Here is a 17,628-nt window from a genome sequence, read left to right on the forward strand (position 1 = left end):
GTTACTTGAGACATGGTACTCAGATCCCTGTAATTTTTCCAAATGGTTCATTTCATTTGCTGTGTTCAAATCTTCCATCATTGTGCCCAAAACACAATGGAAAGATACATAACCAGGTATGGCCCTGAACTTTAAGGACCAGGGTCAGATTTGATCTTTGGCACATGCTGAGTTAGCTCTTCTAGGCTGGGGCACGGCTGTGAGTGCTACTGTTAGCCTCAGACTCCTTGACCAGCAATTTGAAAGTATAAAGCAGAACTACAAATGGCAGGGACAGCTATCAGTTGGTATATAGCTTTGTGAAAGATGAAATACTGCATTTCTGAAGGCTCATGTTGATAATGCTGGAAAGCTGAAATAAAAATTTAGAAAGTGCACAGCAGGACAGTCAACAGCATCAGCAACTTTAGATTTTCCAATTTGGATACTGTTGGGGGAGATAGCTTCTCAGGGGACTGCAGCAAGAGCCAAGTCTGTGGAACCATGGGTGGCTCAGCTGCACAGGAGGGGAGGAAAAGGAGTGGGAGAGCTATAATGATAGGGGATTCTATCGTAAGGGGTACAGCTAGGCATTTCTGTGGCTGCCAACGTGACTCCAGGATGGTATGTTGCCTCCCTGGTGCTCGGGTCAAGGATGTCACGGAGCGGCTGCAGGACATTCTGAAAGGGGGGGGGGGGTGAACAGTCAGAGGTCGTGGTACACATCGGTACCAATGACATAGGTAGAAAGAGGGATGAGGTCCTGCAACAAGAATATACGGAGCTAGGTAGCAGATTAAAAAGCAGGACCTCAGGTTGTAATCTCTGGATTACTCGCGGTGCCCCATGCTAGTGAGTATAGGAATAGGAGGATAGATAGAGCAGATGAATACGTGGCTGAGGAGATGGTGCAGGAGGGAGGGCTTTAATATCCTGGATCACTGGGACTGTTTCTGGCGAAGGTGGCACCTGTACAAGTTGGACGGGTTGCACCTGAACCGGAACGGGACCAACATCCTTGCTGGGAGGTTTGCTAGTGCTGTTGGGAGAGGTTGAAACTAATTTGGCAGGGGGATGGGATACAGAGTGGAGGTACAGTAGGGGGTGATGCACAGTCAATTCTAGAAGAGAAAATGAGTCAGTCTGGAAGGCAGAGCAAATATCGCCCTGTTAAGACACAAGTGAAAAATGCAAGGCTGGATTGCATCTATTTTAATGCAAGGAGTCTTAGTAGTAAGGCAGATGAATTGAGGGCATTGATTAGTACATGGGATTATGATATTATTGCTATCACAGAGACATGGTTGAGGAAGGGGCAGGACTGGCAGCTCAGTATTCCAGGGTATAGAATCTTCAGGCGTGACGGGGAGGGGGGATAAAAGAGGAGGTGGTAATGCACTGTTGATCAGGGAGTCAATTACTGCAGTAAGGAGGGATGATATCTTAGAAGGTTCCTCAAATGAGGCCATATGGGTAGAACTTAAAAACAAAAAGGGGGCAATCAATTGGCTGGGAGTGTACTACAGGCCTCCAAACAGTCAGGAAGAGATAGAGGAGCAGATATGTACGCAAATCTCAGAGAGGTGTAAAAATAATAGGGTAATAATAGGGGATTTCAAATTCCCTAATATCAACTGGGATAGTCTGAGTGCAAAAGGCTTAAAGGGGGAGGAATTCTTAAAATGCGCACAGGAGAGCTTTTTGAGCCAGTACGTAGAAAGTCCTACAAGAGAAGGGGCAGTACTGGACCTAATCCTAGGGACTAAAGCCAGACAAGTGGTAGAAGTGTTGGTGGGTGTGTATTTCGGGGATAGTGACCATAACTCTCTCAGATTTAAGGTAGTTATGGAAAAGGACAAAGACGGATGGAAATAAAGGTACTGAATTGGGGGAAGGCCGATTTCAGTATGATGAAACAGGATTTGGCCAAAGTGGACTGGGAGCAGCGACTTATAGGAAAGTCTACATCAGACCAGTGAGAGTCGTTCAAAAAGGAAATAGTGAGAGTTCAGGGCCAACATCTTCCCGTAAAGGTGAAGGGTAGCACCAATAAGTCCAGGGAACCCTGGATGTCAACGGATATAGAGGATTGGATCAGGAAAAAAAGGAGGCTTATGGCAGATTCAGAGCACTGAAAACGGCGGAGGCACTAGAGGAGTATAGAAAGTGTAGGGGGTTCTTAAAAATGTAATTAGGAGAGCGAAGAGAGGACATGAAAAAACACTGGCAGGCAAGATAAAGGAAAATCCTAAAGCATTTTATAAGTATTTTAAGGGCACGAGGATAAGCAGGGAATGAGTAGGGTCCATTAGGGACCAAAGTGGCAATCTGTGTGTGGAGCCGGAGGATATAAGTGAGGTTTTAAATGATTACTTTTCATCTGTGTTCAATATGGAGAAGGACGATGTTGGTCGAAAGACCAGGGAGGGGGATTGTGATATACTTGAACATATTAGTATTGAAAGGGAGGAGGTATTAGCTGTTTTAGCAGGCTTAGAAGTGGATAAATCCCCAGGCCCAGATGAGATGTATCCCAGGCTGTTATGTGAGGTCAGGGAGGAGATAGCAGGGGCTCTAGCACAAATTTTCAAATCCTCTCTGGCCACAGGAGAGGTACCAGAGGACTGGAGGACAGCAAATGTGGTACCATTATTCACGAAGGGTAACAAGGATAATCCAGGTAATTACAGGCCGGTGAGTCTAACATCAGTGGTTGGGAAACTATTGGAAAAAATTCTGAGGGACAGGATTAATCTTCACTTGGAGAAGCAGGGATTAATCAGGCTTAGTCAGCATGGCTTTGTCAGGGGGACATCGTGCCTTAAAAATGTGATTGAATTTTTCGAGGAGGTGACTAGATGTGCAGATGAGGGTAACGCAGTTAAAATAGTCTGCATGGACTTCAGTAAGACATTTGATAAGGTCCTGCATGGAAGATTGGTTAAGAAGGTAAGAGCCCATGGGCTCCAGGGCAATTTGGCAGATTGGATCCAAAATTGGCTTAGTGGCAGGAGGCAGAGGGTGATGGTCGAGGGTTGTTTCTGCGAGTGGAAGTGACCAGTGGTGTATTGCAGGGATCGGTGCTGGGACCTTTGCTGTTTGTAGTGTACATTAATGATTTAGACGTGAATATAGGAGATATGATCTGTAAGTTCGCAGATGACACAAAAATTGGTGTCGTAAATAGTGAGGAGGTAAGCCTTAGATTACAGGACGATATAAATGGGCAGGTAAGATGGGTGGAGCAGTGGTAAATGGAATTTAATCCTGAGAAGTGTGAGGTGATGCATTTTGGGAGGACTAACAAGGCAAGGGAATATACAATGGATGGTAGGACCCTAGGAAGTACAGAAGGTCAGAGGGACCTTGGTGTACTTGTCCATAGATCATTGAAGGCAGCAGAACAGGTAGATAAGGTGGTTAGGAAGGCATATGGGATACTTGCCTTTATTAGCTGAAGCATAGAATATAAGAGCAGGGAGGTTATGATGGAGCTGTATAAAACGCTAGTTAGGCCACAGCTGGAATACTATGTACAGTTCTGGGCACCACAGTGTAGGAAGGATGTGATTGCACTGGAGAGGGTGCAGAGGAGAATCACCAGGATGTTGCCTGGGCTGGAGCATTTCAGCTATGAAGAGAGACTGGATAGGCTGGGGTTGTTTTCCTTAGAGCAGAGAAGACTGAGAGGGGACATGCTTGAGGTATACAAAATTGTGAGGGGCATGGATCGATGAGATTGGAAGAAACTTTTTCCCTTAGCGGAGGGGTCAATAACCAGGGGGCATAGATTTAAGGTAAGGGGCAGGAGGTTTAGAGGGGATTTGAGGAAAAGCCTTTTCACCCAGAGGGTGGTTGGAATCTGGAACGCACTACCTGAAGAGACGGTAGAGGCAGGAACCATCGCAACATTTAAGAAGTATTTCGTTGAGCACTTGAAACGCCATAGCATACAAGGCTACAGGCCAAGTGCTGGAAAATGGGATTCGAATAGGTAGGTGCTTGATGGCCGGCACAGACATGATGAACCAAAGGGCCTGTTACAGTGCTGTATGACTCTATGACTCTAATTTGTATTTATATATGACCACAGTGGTTAGCACCGCAGCTTCAAAGCTCCAGGGACCCGGGTTCGATTCTGGGTACTGCCTGTGTGGAGTTTGCAAGTTCTCCCTGTGACCGCGTGGGTTTTCGCCGGGTGCTCCAGTTTCCTCCCACTGCCAAAGACTTGCAGGTGATTGGTAGATTGGCCATTGTAAATTGTCCCTAGTGTAGGTAGTCTAAGGAATATGGGATTACTGTAGGGTTGGTATAAATGGGTGGTTCTTGGTCGGTACAGACTCGGTGGGCCGAAGGGCCTGTTTCAGTGCTGTATCTCTAAATAAATAAAAAAATAAAAATAAGTAAATTAATGTAATAAAAAGTCCTAAGGTGCTTCACAGGAGGGTTATAAAACAAAATTTGACATCAAGCCACAAAAGGAGATCTTAACTTGCTCAAAAGCTTGGACAAAAAGCTAGGTTTTAAGGAGCATCGTAAAGGAGGAAAGAGAGGTGGAGAGATCGAGAGGTTTTGGAGAGAATTCCAGAGCTTAGGGTCTTGGCAGCTGAAGGCACGGCTACCAGTGGTGGAACTATTAAAATAAGGGACGCTCAAGAGGTGCAGATATCTTAGAGGGTTGTGGGTTTGGAGGAGATTTCAGAGATAAGGAGGGGTGAGACCATGGAAGGATTTGAAAACAAGGGTGAGAATTTTAAAATTGAGCTGTTGCTTCAACAGGAGCCGTTGTAAGTCAGTGACCATAGGGGTGAGGGGTGAACAGGAATTATGGTGCAAGTAAGGGCACAGACAACTAAGTTTTTGGATGACCTTAAGTTTACAGAGCGTAGCATGTGGGAGGTGCAATGCAATGCAGGAGTGCATTGGAATATTCAAGTCTAGAGGTAACAAAGACATGAATGAGTGCTTCAGCAACAGATGAACTGAGGCAGGGGTGGAGTCAAGCAATGTTATGGAGGTGGAAATGGGCACTCATAGGGATAGTGCGGACATGTTAAGAGAACCGCAGTCCATCATTTGAAAGAGAGACAGAGAGGGGCAGGTTAATTTGACAGCGTATACCTTTAATCAGAGCTGTCCACTTTTACAAATTAAAGCAGAATGAGATGTTCACACAGATAAAACCTCATGTATCAACTGGGGCCATTGAAATAGGCCCAGTGCTTTTTCAACGGGGCTCTTGTGTATTTGTTAAGTGCTTTTAGCAATGTACTTGGCCAATTATGCTTACAAGATAGAATACTGAGAATATTATAATGGAAATTGCTATCTTCTTTTAAATGGTGATTTTTACTTAACTACAGTATGTTAATGATCTGACATTTTACCAGTCACTGATATTGATAGGCATGATTTATGGGATTTGTAGCTGCTCCATATATAATCCTTGGCCCTCTTTGATGGACTGCAGTTCTCCTAACAAATGTGAACTAAATTGCATTCTATAATTGAATATGTCAAAGTCTGTATGTATATAATTCACAGTCTGCATTCTGACACATGACATGCCCATAAAATTGCATTGACCTCGAGAATTTGGTTAAAAAGTGCATGAGATTTCCTGGGTTAATCTGGTTCATTCAGTAATCAGAAAACTATTTTACGAATGACTTAGAGTTCACTTAAAGTGAGATAATACTTTGACAAATGGTTCATCAATTTCAATGTTTAAGTAGCCATCAAATTTATTTATTTCTTCAGTGCATTCGACTCACAACTTCTGTCAATGCAAGAAACCCTCTGAGATTTCTTTGCAAGAGAATAAGTGCTCCCAGAAAATGTTGCATGATCTTTATGTGGTCACTTCTCCAAAAGGTCCTGACTTCACCACTGAAAGATAATATGCTGAAGTGTTCTATGGAATAATTTTTGAACTTCACACCCATAGAGGGAACCTCATTTGCCAGCAGCGCATATCGAAATTTTGAGCATGGGCACAGTTTACTGAACATACCAATTGATGGTTGAAGCAGCGTGCACCAGAATTTCTGAAAGACTCTCAGATGTGCGAAGCTGCCCACCAGAAGCACCAGTGCAGTGAATTACGCTTTTAATGTCATCACTGCTTTGTAAGTCTTGAGATTGATGGATGATTTTCTGGGCACATTACACAACATGGCATCAGCAACTAAGGACTTATTATTTATTTTATTTAGAGATACAGCACTGAAACAGGCCCTTCGGCCCACCGTGTCTGTGCCGACCAACAACCATCCATTTATACTAACCCTACAGTAATCCCATATTCCCTACCACCTACCTACACTAGGGGCAATTTACAATGGCCAATTTACCTATCACCTGCAAGTCTTTGGCTGTGGAAGGAAACCAGAGCACCCGGCGAAAACCCACGCGGTCACAGGGAGAACTTGCAAACTCCACACAGGCAGTACCCAGAACTGAACCCGGGTCCCTGGAGCTGTGAGGCTGTGGTGTTAACCACTGCGCCACTGTGCCGCCCTTCCTATCACTTGTTTGCATATCTACAAAACTGAACTATGGGGGGAATTTTAACATGGGTGAGCAGGTTGGATTGGGAGCAGTTGGTGGCGGGTGGGGGGGGGGATTTAAATGGGAAAAATTCCAAATGTGTCAGGCTCCAACGAACTGATTTCTGGGTTTTACTGAGGTGGGACAAAGGGCAGGCAACAAATCTGCTTCCAGGCTGTCATTTTAAGTATGTTAAAAAGGCTGGAAGCCTCGAATTTAAGCTGCTTTGCAAGCTTCACTGTAGCCAGCTGGGTTTCCTAGGCCTTGGGAAACCCAGCAGCTGGAGCAAGGAGAGAACAGCCTCAGGGTGAAGACAAGTGCCTTCACAGCACTCCAGGTGGGCCAGGAGGAACAGGAATGCTTCCTCCAGGCTCTTCACCATCTACCTCCACACCCCCCCCACCCCTCACCACCCACTACCCCCACCTAATCAGGATTGGACCCCCAAAGTCATGGGCATACTGTCCATTATTTTCTGTAAACAGAAGGTAAATTATGGATAGTGCATGTGCTGAGTCAGCCCCAACAGTGGCCCTGTGTCTTGGTAGATTTCAACAAATGAGCAGAACTTTTAACTTTGGTGGGGTGTAAAATTGGTGGATTGCCTGTCATTTATATACCCAACTCAACAATTTTACACACTGCCAAAGTTGAATATTCCATCTTATTTGTCCTATAAGTCAGAAAGTTTGCATTCAAGCTCCACAATGGCTTGAACACTTTGGCACTGAAAATCTGTGGCGAGTGCATCCAGCATAATTGTTAGAATGTGCCTGCTATGGAACTCTGCCTCTGATTCTGCCATAGTTTGCACGGTCAATGGGTGGAGTCTGTCCAAACAAACCTTTAGCTTCCTCATTGAAATCTCTGGAAAATGGGAAGAATCTGACTGATCTGGTGAGGTACCAGGTCCTCATCGAAAGGCTACTGACCATGGCTCAACCACCCCTGTGCCAGAATGCTGTTTTAAAAACTGTACAAAAATTACTGACCACTCTTATCATCAGGCTCCAGGCTGCAATGCCAGCCTGCACCCCGAGTAGGCACCATTTCCGTGCAAATGCTTCACTGTATCCCGACTGATGACTTAGGAGTGAGAAGTCCCACCTTAGGGAGTCATCATCTCAAGCCTCGTATTCCCCACCCCTCCTTAGATCGATAGCCTCGTAGGGGTGAGTGGATGGTTCACCCCCACAAGGGAATCCCTGAAACCCACTGTAAAGCTGAAACCCACTGTACCTGGGTCCCATCCAGGTTTGTGTCCATTGTAGCAGATTCCTGCTGGATTTACAGCAGGAGTCCATCGAAACAGGCATAGATTTTTTGGGGCGATAACATCAGCTGACACTAGTGGAATAATGAGGGAGTATTGTGTTGTCATAGGTCTTTATGTAGCATTAAACTGAGATCCCATCTGTTTGCTGCAGTTATTATAAAATATCACAGTCCAGAACTTGAAGAAGAGCAATAAGTTCTACTGGCATCCTAGCTAATGTTGCTCCCTCAACTAACAGCACCAAACATGATTATCTGGCCATGTGTTGACTCATTTGCTGTTTGTCGGCATAAAATTGCACTTCAAAACAAACATTGGTTGTAGAGCACTTTGGGATATGCTAAGAAGGTACCATTTAAATTCGGGTGATTATTTATTTTAATGAAATGATAGGAACATACAAAAGTATAAAAGGCTATAGGGGCTGATTCTCTGTTCCATTTCTCACAGCAAGAAGCAACACTCACAGGTTGCACTGGTCAGGAAATTGTGGGCCTATAGATTTTGATTATCTGTCTATTTTAATTAATTTATTTGAAATCAGGGGTGTGGGTCCTGTGATGAGAAGTAACCTATTAAGTCAATTCATTCCAAGTTCCTTCATTGTGGACCTTATCCAGCTATTCCACCTTCTGAGGAGAGGTCTTGCCAAGTTTCTTTTCACTCCCAAAAAGTAAATCATGCAAAACTCCTGAAAACCGAATTAATCATACATTCTACATTATGCATCCTTGACTGACTGCCTTCCTCAGCAAGTCATTTCCATCATTCCAGGAGCTCAAGAACAGTCATATTCTAATTCTGTGTAGCATTTGATCATCTGTATTGCATTTATTCCTACAACTCACATCAGGGTCCTACATAATATGAATCCAGTTATTTTTATTCAAAGTGCTTAAGCAACACAATATTAATTAGTTTGGCTATAAGTTCTTCCATGCTTCAGTGGCTTGTTGACAAGGTCGGACACACTATGCAATGCCACAGACTTAAGGTTTTGAACGATGTTCTGTACCACAATGTATTACGCTCATTCAAGCAATATTAACTACGGGGTATAGAAGCCAAACTGTGAGTGATGTCCTAAAGGCCTCAGTGAATCATGAGAATCTCCTCGTCTCTTATTCAGTTTCTCTGCAATAGAGCATTCATTGCATGACAGATTGGGCTGGCTGAGCATGCTCAGTACATTAACAAGATAAATGTATTGCAATGGGATATTTTGTTCCTGTTCCCAACACATTTTTTACCTCACAGTTAAGTGAGACTGACAAGGTTCTCACCAGTTGTTAAAAGCATGTTCAGTAAAGGTAGGAAATCCAGTCCCCCTGTGGATTAGACATTGAGCTTTCTGCTCTGACAATTGGTGGATGAAATCTAATGTCGGCTGGGCACGAAATCAGTGTTAGTAAATACACCAGAGCTGATTTTTCTTCAGGAACATTGGTTGGGGTGTATAAAAAGCAGCTGATCCACGACTACCTATTTTGCGACACCGCTGCTGTTAAATTCTAAACCCCCAGTTTGAAATCCAGATCAGACTAACAGAATAAAAGACTCCATTGTCTGCTAGTTGCAAGATTTCTATGTAAATTGAGTTTTTTAGATTAGATTAGAGATACAGCACTGAAACAGGCCCTTCGGCCCACCGAGTCTGTGCCGAACATCAACCACCCATTTATACTAATCCTACACTAATCCCATATTCCTACCAAACATCCCCACCTATATCTACCGTCCCTATATTTCCCTACCACCTACCTATACTAGTGACAATTTATAATGGCCAATTTACCTATCAACCTGCAAGTCTTTTGGCTTGTGGGAGGAAACCGGAGCACCCGGAGAAAACCCACGCAGACACAGGGAGAACTTGCAAACTCCACACAGGCAGTACCCAGAATTGAACCCGGGTCCCTGGAGCTGTGAGGCTGCGGTGCTAACCACTGCGAGTTTGAACAGCATCAATGCAATTTCCATGACTCCGACGCAAAGACTGCACCAAATGCACTGTTAACTGGCAGGAAATGGCTCATTTTGGTGTAATAGTTAAGGCTAATGCTTATCGTTGGAATACAGTAGAGGAAACATTACTCTACATGCTGTACCTGACAAGAGAATAATTGATGCTGACAATGAAGTGTTCCATTCCCCAACTCTGATGTCTGTCGCATTAAAGAACATGAAATTCACAAAGAAAGTCAAAAAGAAATCCATGGAATCAAATTGGATTTTGATTATGCAATACTAACAGTTTGGATTTTTTTCATTGTCCATAGGTGCTATCTTGAAGACAGTGCTTCAAAGGGAGCATGGCTGAACCGGTCCAGCATCATCTTTGCAGGGAGTGACAAATGGTCTGTGGACCCACGGGTGTCAATCGCATCAGGCGGTAAACGGGAATATAGCCTTCAGATTCAGAAAGTAGAAGTCACTGATGATGGCCCATACACCTGTTCAGTTCAGACCCAACATAATCCCAAGACATCACAAATGCATTTGATAGTACAAGGTAAGCCATTTGAAAAGATTGTATGTTATGAGGAACCTTGCATTAGTCCATCAACATCAGAAATCAGAAGAAGAATATGTAATTCTATAAGCCCAAGGTAGTCCACTAATATATAAAATTGATTGCGTACAAGCATGCATTTTACTCAATTTTCTTCCCTCTCCTCTGAAGGTGCTGACTTGTAATGAGGTACAGTTCCAAAAGCAGCAGTGCCCACTGGTGCCAATGCAAGAGGCCATTGTTCTCCATTTGTGATTTAGAAATTATAAAGGATATCATACAGGCTTGATCTTGTCCTCTGTCAAATATACAGCAGTGGTCAATGGGTAGTGATCAGGAGACCCAAGACAAGGTGACCTTTTCCTTCTCCAGCCCAGAAGTGTTGAGGCCAGTTTTAACTGAGCAGAGGTCAGCAAAGACTGGAGTTTGAACCTGAGATCCTCAAGGCTAGATTCACACTGAGCATTGTATTTATAATTAAGGCATTGGAGCAATGCTACAAATTTACTTTAAAGTAACTTTTAAGGCATTACAAAAATTCAAAACAGAAATGGTAATTTTTAAATGTGTCAGAAACAAGAACTTACATTTATATAGTACTTTATCAATGTCTTGGGATGTCCCACATGGCTTTACATTTGGCTTGTCATGTCCATGCTAGTTCTCAGCAACAGTAACCCAGCTAGTCCTGCAAATTTTTCACTTCAGGTGTTTATTCAATTCCCTTTTGAAAACCACAATTGAATCTGCCTCCACCACACTCAGGGGGCTGAATTTTATGGGCCCCCTAGGGATCAGATTGGAGGTAGGGGTCTCATAAAGTTGTGTGGGATGGTGGGGGGTGGAATGCCTGTCATCTTCCTGACACCCTGGAATTTAGTCCGGACTGAAGAAGTGGGGGGGCCCTGCCCCGTGGGCAATATGTGGCCCACGGAGGGCCCCCAGCGGCAAAGGCTGCCCCTCTGTAAACAATCCCTTCCGTCCCTCAATGACCACCCTCCCTCCCACCCACGCTGGGGCCTGCCAGACCGGCCCCGGTGAGCCTGCCACACTTACCTGAGGTCCGGGGCTCCAGCACTGGTCCTCGTCCCAGGCCTCCTGTAGTACCAGCACTCGCCCCTGCTCCCAGTGGCACTTCTTGAACTGCTGAGCTGCCGGCCCTCTGATTGGCTGGCAGCTCTTGGAGGTGGGATCCCTGTCCTTAAAGGCTCAAGGACCACGATGGCGGGCAGTTTATTGGCTTCCCGCCATGGAGTTCGGCTGGAGGTCCACAACAGGGCGGAGGCGGGTGCCACTACACCCCTCACCCACCCAGCCTTCTGGCCCATCACCAGGACCCCTGCCAACGGAATAAAATTCAGCCCAGGCAGTGCACCCTAACCATTTGCTGCATAATAAAGTTTTTCTTCACGTCACCACTGCTTCTTCTGCCAATCACCTTAAATTGGTGTCCTCTGGTTCTCGACCCTTTTGTCAATGGGAATAATTTCTTGCTATCTACTCTGTCTAGACCCATCATGATTTTGAACACCTCTATCAAATCTCCTCTTTAAGGAGAACCATCCCAGCTTTTCCATTTTATCCACGTATCTGAAGTCACTCATCCCTGGAATCATTTTCGTAAATCTTTTCTGCATTCTCTCGAAAGCTTTCAGATCCTTCCTAAAGTGCAGTCCCCAAAATTGGACACAATATCCAGTTGAGGCCGAACCAGTGTTTAATGAAGTTTCATCATAATATCCTTGCTTTTAAACTCTATGTCTCTGCTTTATTAAGGAGCGGCATGGATTACTTTTTAATGTATACCCACTGTTGTGAAACACAGCAGCTAATGAAATAAATGGTCAGTTACTCTGTTTGATTGAGGTCTGAATGTTAGGCATGATATTTGTCTTCTTCAAATAGTGTCATGGGATCTTTTGTATCTACCTAAATAGGCTAAAGAAAAAAGCCTTGGTTTAATACCTCATCTAAAACACAGCACCTGCACTCCCTCAATACTGCACAGAAATATCAGACTGAGGTATGAGCTCCACAACCTGGGTTGGAGTTTAAACTCGCAAGCTTAGATGTGAAAGTGCTACCAACTGACCCAATCTGATATAAAAACATAAAAGACGTATGGAAAGACGTAGCAGATCTGTCAGCATCTATGGAGAGAAAGGTCGGTGACCTTTCATCAGATATCTGATATTGATGATATTTTGCAGGTGAATCTACAATGCAAAAGTTTATTTTCTTTCCATTCTAGTAATCATTGTTTTACACAGTAGTGACTATTTAGGCATAGTATGAACCAAATGCTACACTTTATATACTTTAATAAAAGGAAACAGTACTGTATTGGTCTCCTTATTTCAAGAAGGATGTAAATGTGTTGGAAGCAGTTCAGAGAAGGTTTACTAGACTAATACCTGGAATGGGTGGTTTGTCTTACGAGGAAAGGTTGGATAGGTTAGGCTTGTATCTGCTGGAGTTTAGAAGAGTAAGAGATGACTTGTGTCAGGCAAACCCCCACTTGCCAAGAATGAGGAAAATTAATTTTGCCACATGAACATTGATTTTAAACTGCGGATGGTCAAGAAAGAACTTGCTTTAAAAAACAATTGGAAACTTTGACTGGAGACAGACATTAGCATAACCACAGACAGTACTTCAAAGAACAAAGGGGCTATTCCCTGCTCCAATTTAATCCACAATGGACTTTTGATTACCGGACATTGAAGGTGGAAAGGCTAACATTCCAGGTTAATTGCTAAGATGTCCAAATACACAAAAAGACGTGGTCGGACTGGTTTGATCACATGGCTGGCTGACTGTTGGAGTTGTTTGAATTTTGAACTTGCCACAGAGTGTTTGAAACTGGGAAGGCTGTTAGCTCCTGGACTGAAAGGACCTCTCTCCTGCTCTCATCTCACTCTAATCAACTTCGAAAGCCATTGAAGACATATGAACCCCAAGAGAGAAAAGTCTCCTACAGTGAACAAGGTTTAAGAAGAATACTGGGTCCCAAGGAAAAAACAACAGCTGTCTACAATAAAGGACTCTACTGTGAGCTGGAACTACGGAAACAGTAACAAGAGATTGCCTCAAACCTCTCCATTTTATTTTTCTTCTCTTTTCTATCCCTATTTGCGTCTGTGTATCGCGTGTGCATACTAGCGTGGGCGCGTCGTATATCCATAGGCTTTAACCGTATTAGAGTTTAAGTGTAAGGTTTAATAAATTTCACTTTTCTTCTTTAAATCTAAGAAGGCCTGTTTGTGCTCATTTCTTTGCCTTATAATTGGAAAGCTGTGAACAAGGATTCACAAAGGGGGAGATCAAAACACTGTGTTTAAAATTAAACCCTATTACAATAAGACCAGCGAAGACAGCAAAAGACCCCTAGACCTCTTTCTCACCTGGTCATAGCAGAAATTTGGGTGCTAGTATCCAGAATGTTACCCACAGACAAACAAGTGAAATTGGAAGTGGGAAGCCAAATTGTTCCCAATTAAAATGAGCAAGATTTTAATACAGGTTTTCTTGTGGTTGTGTGTGATTGAATAGTAACATGTCTGCAACTGAAGTGGGTAGCTCTCCAAGCCAGGGTGAAGAAACTTGGGATAAGTGAAAAGCACTGTCTATGGAGAAGTTGAGAAAAATGGCTGGGCAGTGTGGGATCACTGTACGTGGCAAGGCTAGGAAGTCTGAACTCCTAAGGCGTGTGGCCAACCATTTTTTCCTTGAATCTGAAGAAGCAAAAGCTGGGTTAGAAGCAAAGAGGGTACTGCTAGCAAAGTTACAGTTGGAACAAAGGAAACATGAACGAGAGGAAAAAGGAGGGAGAGGCAGGAGAGTGAGAAAGAGAGAGCTTTCCAAAAGGAATGTGAAGAAAATGAAAGGCAGGAGAGAGACAGAGAGAGAGAAAAAAAATATTCCAGAAAGAATCTGAAGAGAGAGAGAGCTGAGGTGGCTTAAGTTAACTAGGGGGCGACTGAGTAACCCGAGTGAAAGCACGGCCAATATGGAGGAGCAGAATTCAGGGCTGGGTACAAAATTGCCATAACTAGCTCAATTAATTCCCAAATTCAATGAGGAAAATGTGGAAGCAGTCTTTGTGTCGTTTGAGAAACTGGGAAGGCAGCTAAAATGGCTGGCTGAGACCTGGGCTCTCTTATTGCAAAGCAAACTAACTGGAAGATCCCATGAGGTTTATTCCTTGTTGCCAGATGAGAGTTTGTCAAATTATGAACTGACCAAAAATGCTATCCTCGGGGCATATGAATTAGTACCTGAAGCCTATCGCCAAAAGTTTAGAACCCTCAAGAAGCAAGCTGATCACACTTACCTGGAGTTTGAAAGAAGTAAGCAGCTGGCTTTTGACCAGTGGCTGAGGGCTTAAAAACAACAGCTCAGCTATGAGACTCTCAGAGAAGTAATCCTGTTGGAGGAATTTGAAACTCTCTCCCATTCTCAATAAAGTCCCATGTAGAGGAGCAGCAGGTTCAGTGAGCCCAGCAAGTGGCCATTCTGGCCGATGAGTTTGCTTTAATTTATAAGTTGGTTTCCCAGGGGAGAGCCTTTCCTAATCACCTCCACAAATCCGAAAAGATCAAAGGGTGGGAAGGCGATAGATGCCCAGGCAGTCCTGGAAGAGAAAGGAAAGCAGGAGACACAGGGGGTCCTCCTCCAGACAAAATGGAAGTTACTGTGAGCAAGAGTGAGACACAGAGACCTGTGTGCTTCCACTGTAATAAAGCAGGGCATTTAAAAGCTGACTGTTGGAATCTAAAGGAAAAACCCTTTAAAATCAGGGCACACCCACTCAGAGACAGCGGGGACCTGATGCAAAGCACAGCAGAACAAGCTGTGGCTTTAACTGCAGTAAGAGTGCAACCCAGGAAGCATACTACGGCCAGTGCAGGAAAAGTTAATAGGATTCCTGAAGGTTATCAGGGTTTTATGTTTGAAGGAAAAGTAACCACATACCCCTCGAGTGGGGCAAGCAAGGCCACAGTGATTCTCAGGGACACAGGGGCCACTAGATCCCTTTTACTGGGAAAATGCCTGACCTCTCCTCCAGAGAGTGCAGTGAACACCAGAATGGTGGTGAATGATATTGGAGGGCACTGTATGCCTGTACCTGTACACTGGGTGCACCTGGAGTGCGACCTAGTTTTGGGACCGGTGACCGTAGGGATTGTCCCTATTACGCCTGCTCTTAGGTAATGATCTGGCAGGGGTGAAGGTGGTAGCCCCCCAGGAGTGACAGAAAGACTGCAGGAGTTCAAAGAGACAGGGCAGTGGCAGGAGACAGTCTCCCGCAGTTTCGTTGAATGTGTAATGGATCAGGCTATGATCAAACCAGCTCCCTCAGAGGAGACTAAATTAGCACTTCAGGCAAATGACCATGAGGATTGCCTGTCTGAGACTTTCTTTGGAAATTTAGGAGACCCAGGGAATTAATTAAATGGGTTTTCCCTAGCTGAGGCTCAGCGAGCCGACCCAGTATTGCAAGGGTTGCACAGGCTGTCCAGTCTGAATGCGAAGCAGAGGGAGTCTTTGACTGCTACTATTTAAAGAATGAGGTACTGATGAGGAAATGGAGTTCTTCTCACAGATCTAAGGGCAAGGAGTGGACAGTAGTTCACCAGTTAGTGGTGCCACAGAGGTACCGGAAAGAAATATTAAGAAGGGCTCACAAGATTACAGTAGCTGTACATGTCAGTATACAAAAGACCAAAGCCCATATAAGACAGCAGTTTGACTGGCCAAAACTGCACAAAAATGTGGTGGAGTACTGTAGGAGTTGCCACATGTGCCAGGTTGAGGGGAAACCCCGACCTAGAGTGAAACCTGCACCCGTAAGTCCTGTACCGGTGTTGGGAGGACCCTCCAGCAGAGGGCTGGTGAACTGTAAGGGACCCCCACCGAGAACAAAAGGGGGCAGGTAGGCACACGGCTGGCCAAAGTTTAGAAAGAGAAGGGAAAAAGGTGACCAAGAAGGCAGGTTAAAGGAAGTTGGGGAAGAATCCCGGATGAAAACCCCAACTGTCCGTTCAACCAACCCCAGAAAATGTGAAAAGTTCGTCCCCACATCCTCCGATGTAAATGCAGACTCTAGAAGCACCCCGCCAGAGTTGCTAACAGCATTTTCAGGAACTTGCAGAGACAAAGAGAGACCTCTGGCGGGGCAGAGAAACCATGAAGGTGATGCCTCGCCTAGTTGAAGTGCCACAGGAGCATGCAGCCAAGTCTGCACAAATATCTATAGGTAGGAGTGTCCCAGATAACAAATAGGAGACTAACAAAGACTCATCCCCCACAGTCAGAGGAAAAGGGAAACACCCATCCGCTGAAGACAAAAGTCTTTGCATGACTCAGAAAATTCAGGATAGACCCGCTCACTACCTCCTCTCCTGAGAAAAAAAAGGAAAGTTAAAGCAGCCCTGGCACCCAGAATAGACCATTTTTTAATAGGCTTTAAGATTGGTGAATGAATGGAAATGAATGAGAGAAATGCATGGTTTTTCTTTAAGTATCTTATATTTCTCTCAAACCCTGTAATGAAACGTGCCATTTTTCTTCAAATTGTATTTCATTCCCCTGGGTGTGGAGGTGTCAGGCAAACCCCCACCTGCCAAGAATGAGGAAAATTAATTTTGCCGCATGAACATTGATTTTAAACTGCTGATGGTGAAGAAAGAATTTGCTTTAAAAAACAATTGGAAGCTTTGGCTGGAGACAGACATTTGCGTTTCCACAGACAGTACTTCAAAGAACAAAGGGGCCTGCTCCAATTTAATCCACAATGGACTTTTGATTACCAGACATTGAAGGTGGAAAGGCTAGCATTCCAGGTTAATTGCTAAGATGGCTGAAAGCACAAACAGATGTGGTCGGACTGGTTTGATCACATGGTTGGCTGACTATTGGAGTTGTTTGAATTTTGAACTTACCACAGAGTGTTTGAAACTGAGAAGACTGTTAGCTCCTGGACTGAAAGGACCTATCTCCTGCTCTCATCTCACTCTAACCAGCTTCGGAAACCATTGAAGACATATGAACCCCAAGAGAGCAAAGTCTCCTATAGTGAACAAGGTTTAAGAAGAATACTGGGCCCCAACGAAAAGTAACAGCTACCTACAATAAAGGACTCTACTGCGAGCTGGAACCACAGCAAAAGTAACAAGAAATCCCCTTTAGAGACTGCCTCAAATGGCACAGTGGCGCAGTGGTTAGCACCGCAGCCTCACAGCTCCAGCGACCCGGGTTCAATTCTGGATACTGCCTGTGTGGAGTTTGCACATTCTCCCTGTGTCTGCGT

The 17,628-nt window shown here is 44.4% G+C and overlaps 1 protein-coding gene across 3 annotated transcripts in view; it reads left to right on the top strand.

The window, feature by feature from the left end:
• Positions 1 to 17,628, top strand: part of negr1 (neuronal growth regulator 1) — a 751,054-nt gene that overhangs the window by 416,386 nt on the left and 317,040 nt on the right. For all 3 annotated transcript variants that reach the window (XR_010975514.1, XM_068037244.1, XM_068037246.1), the window contains exon 2: positions 10,084 to 10,316. Coding sequence is in view for 2 of the 3 variants with exons in the window: in XM_068037244.1 (XP_067893345.1) it covers positions 10,084 to 10,316 (233 nt within the window). In the remaining variant the exon portion in view is untranslated. The remainder of the gene's footprint in view (positions 1 to 10,083; positions 10,317 to 17,628) is intronic.

The sequence above is a fragment of the Heterodontus francisci genome, chromosome 8 (genome assembly GCF_036365525.1).
Source record: "Heterodontus francisci isolate sHetFra1 chromosome 8, sHetFra1.hap1, whole genome shotgun sequence".
Lineage (NCBI taxonomy): Eukaryota > Metazoa > Chordata > Chondrichthyes > Heterodontiformes > Heterodontidae > Heterodontus > Heterodontus francisci.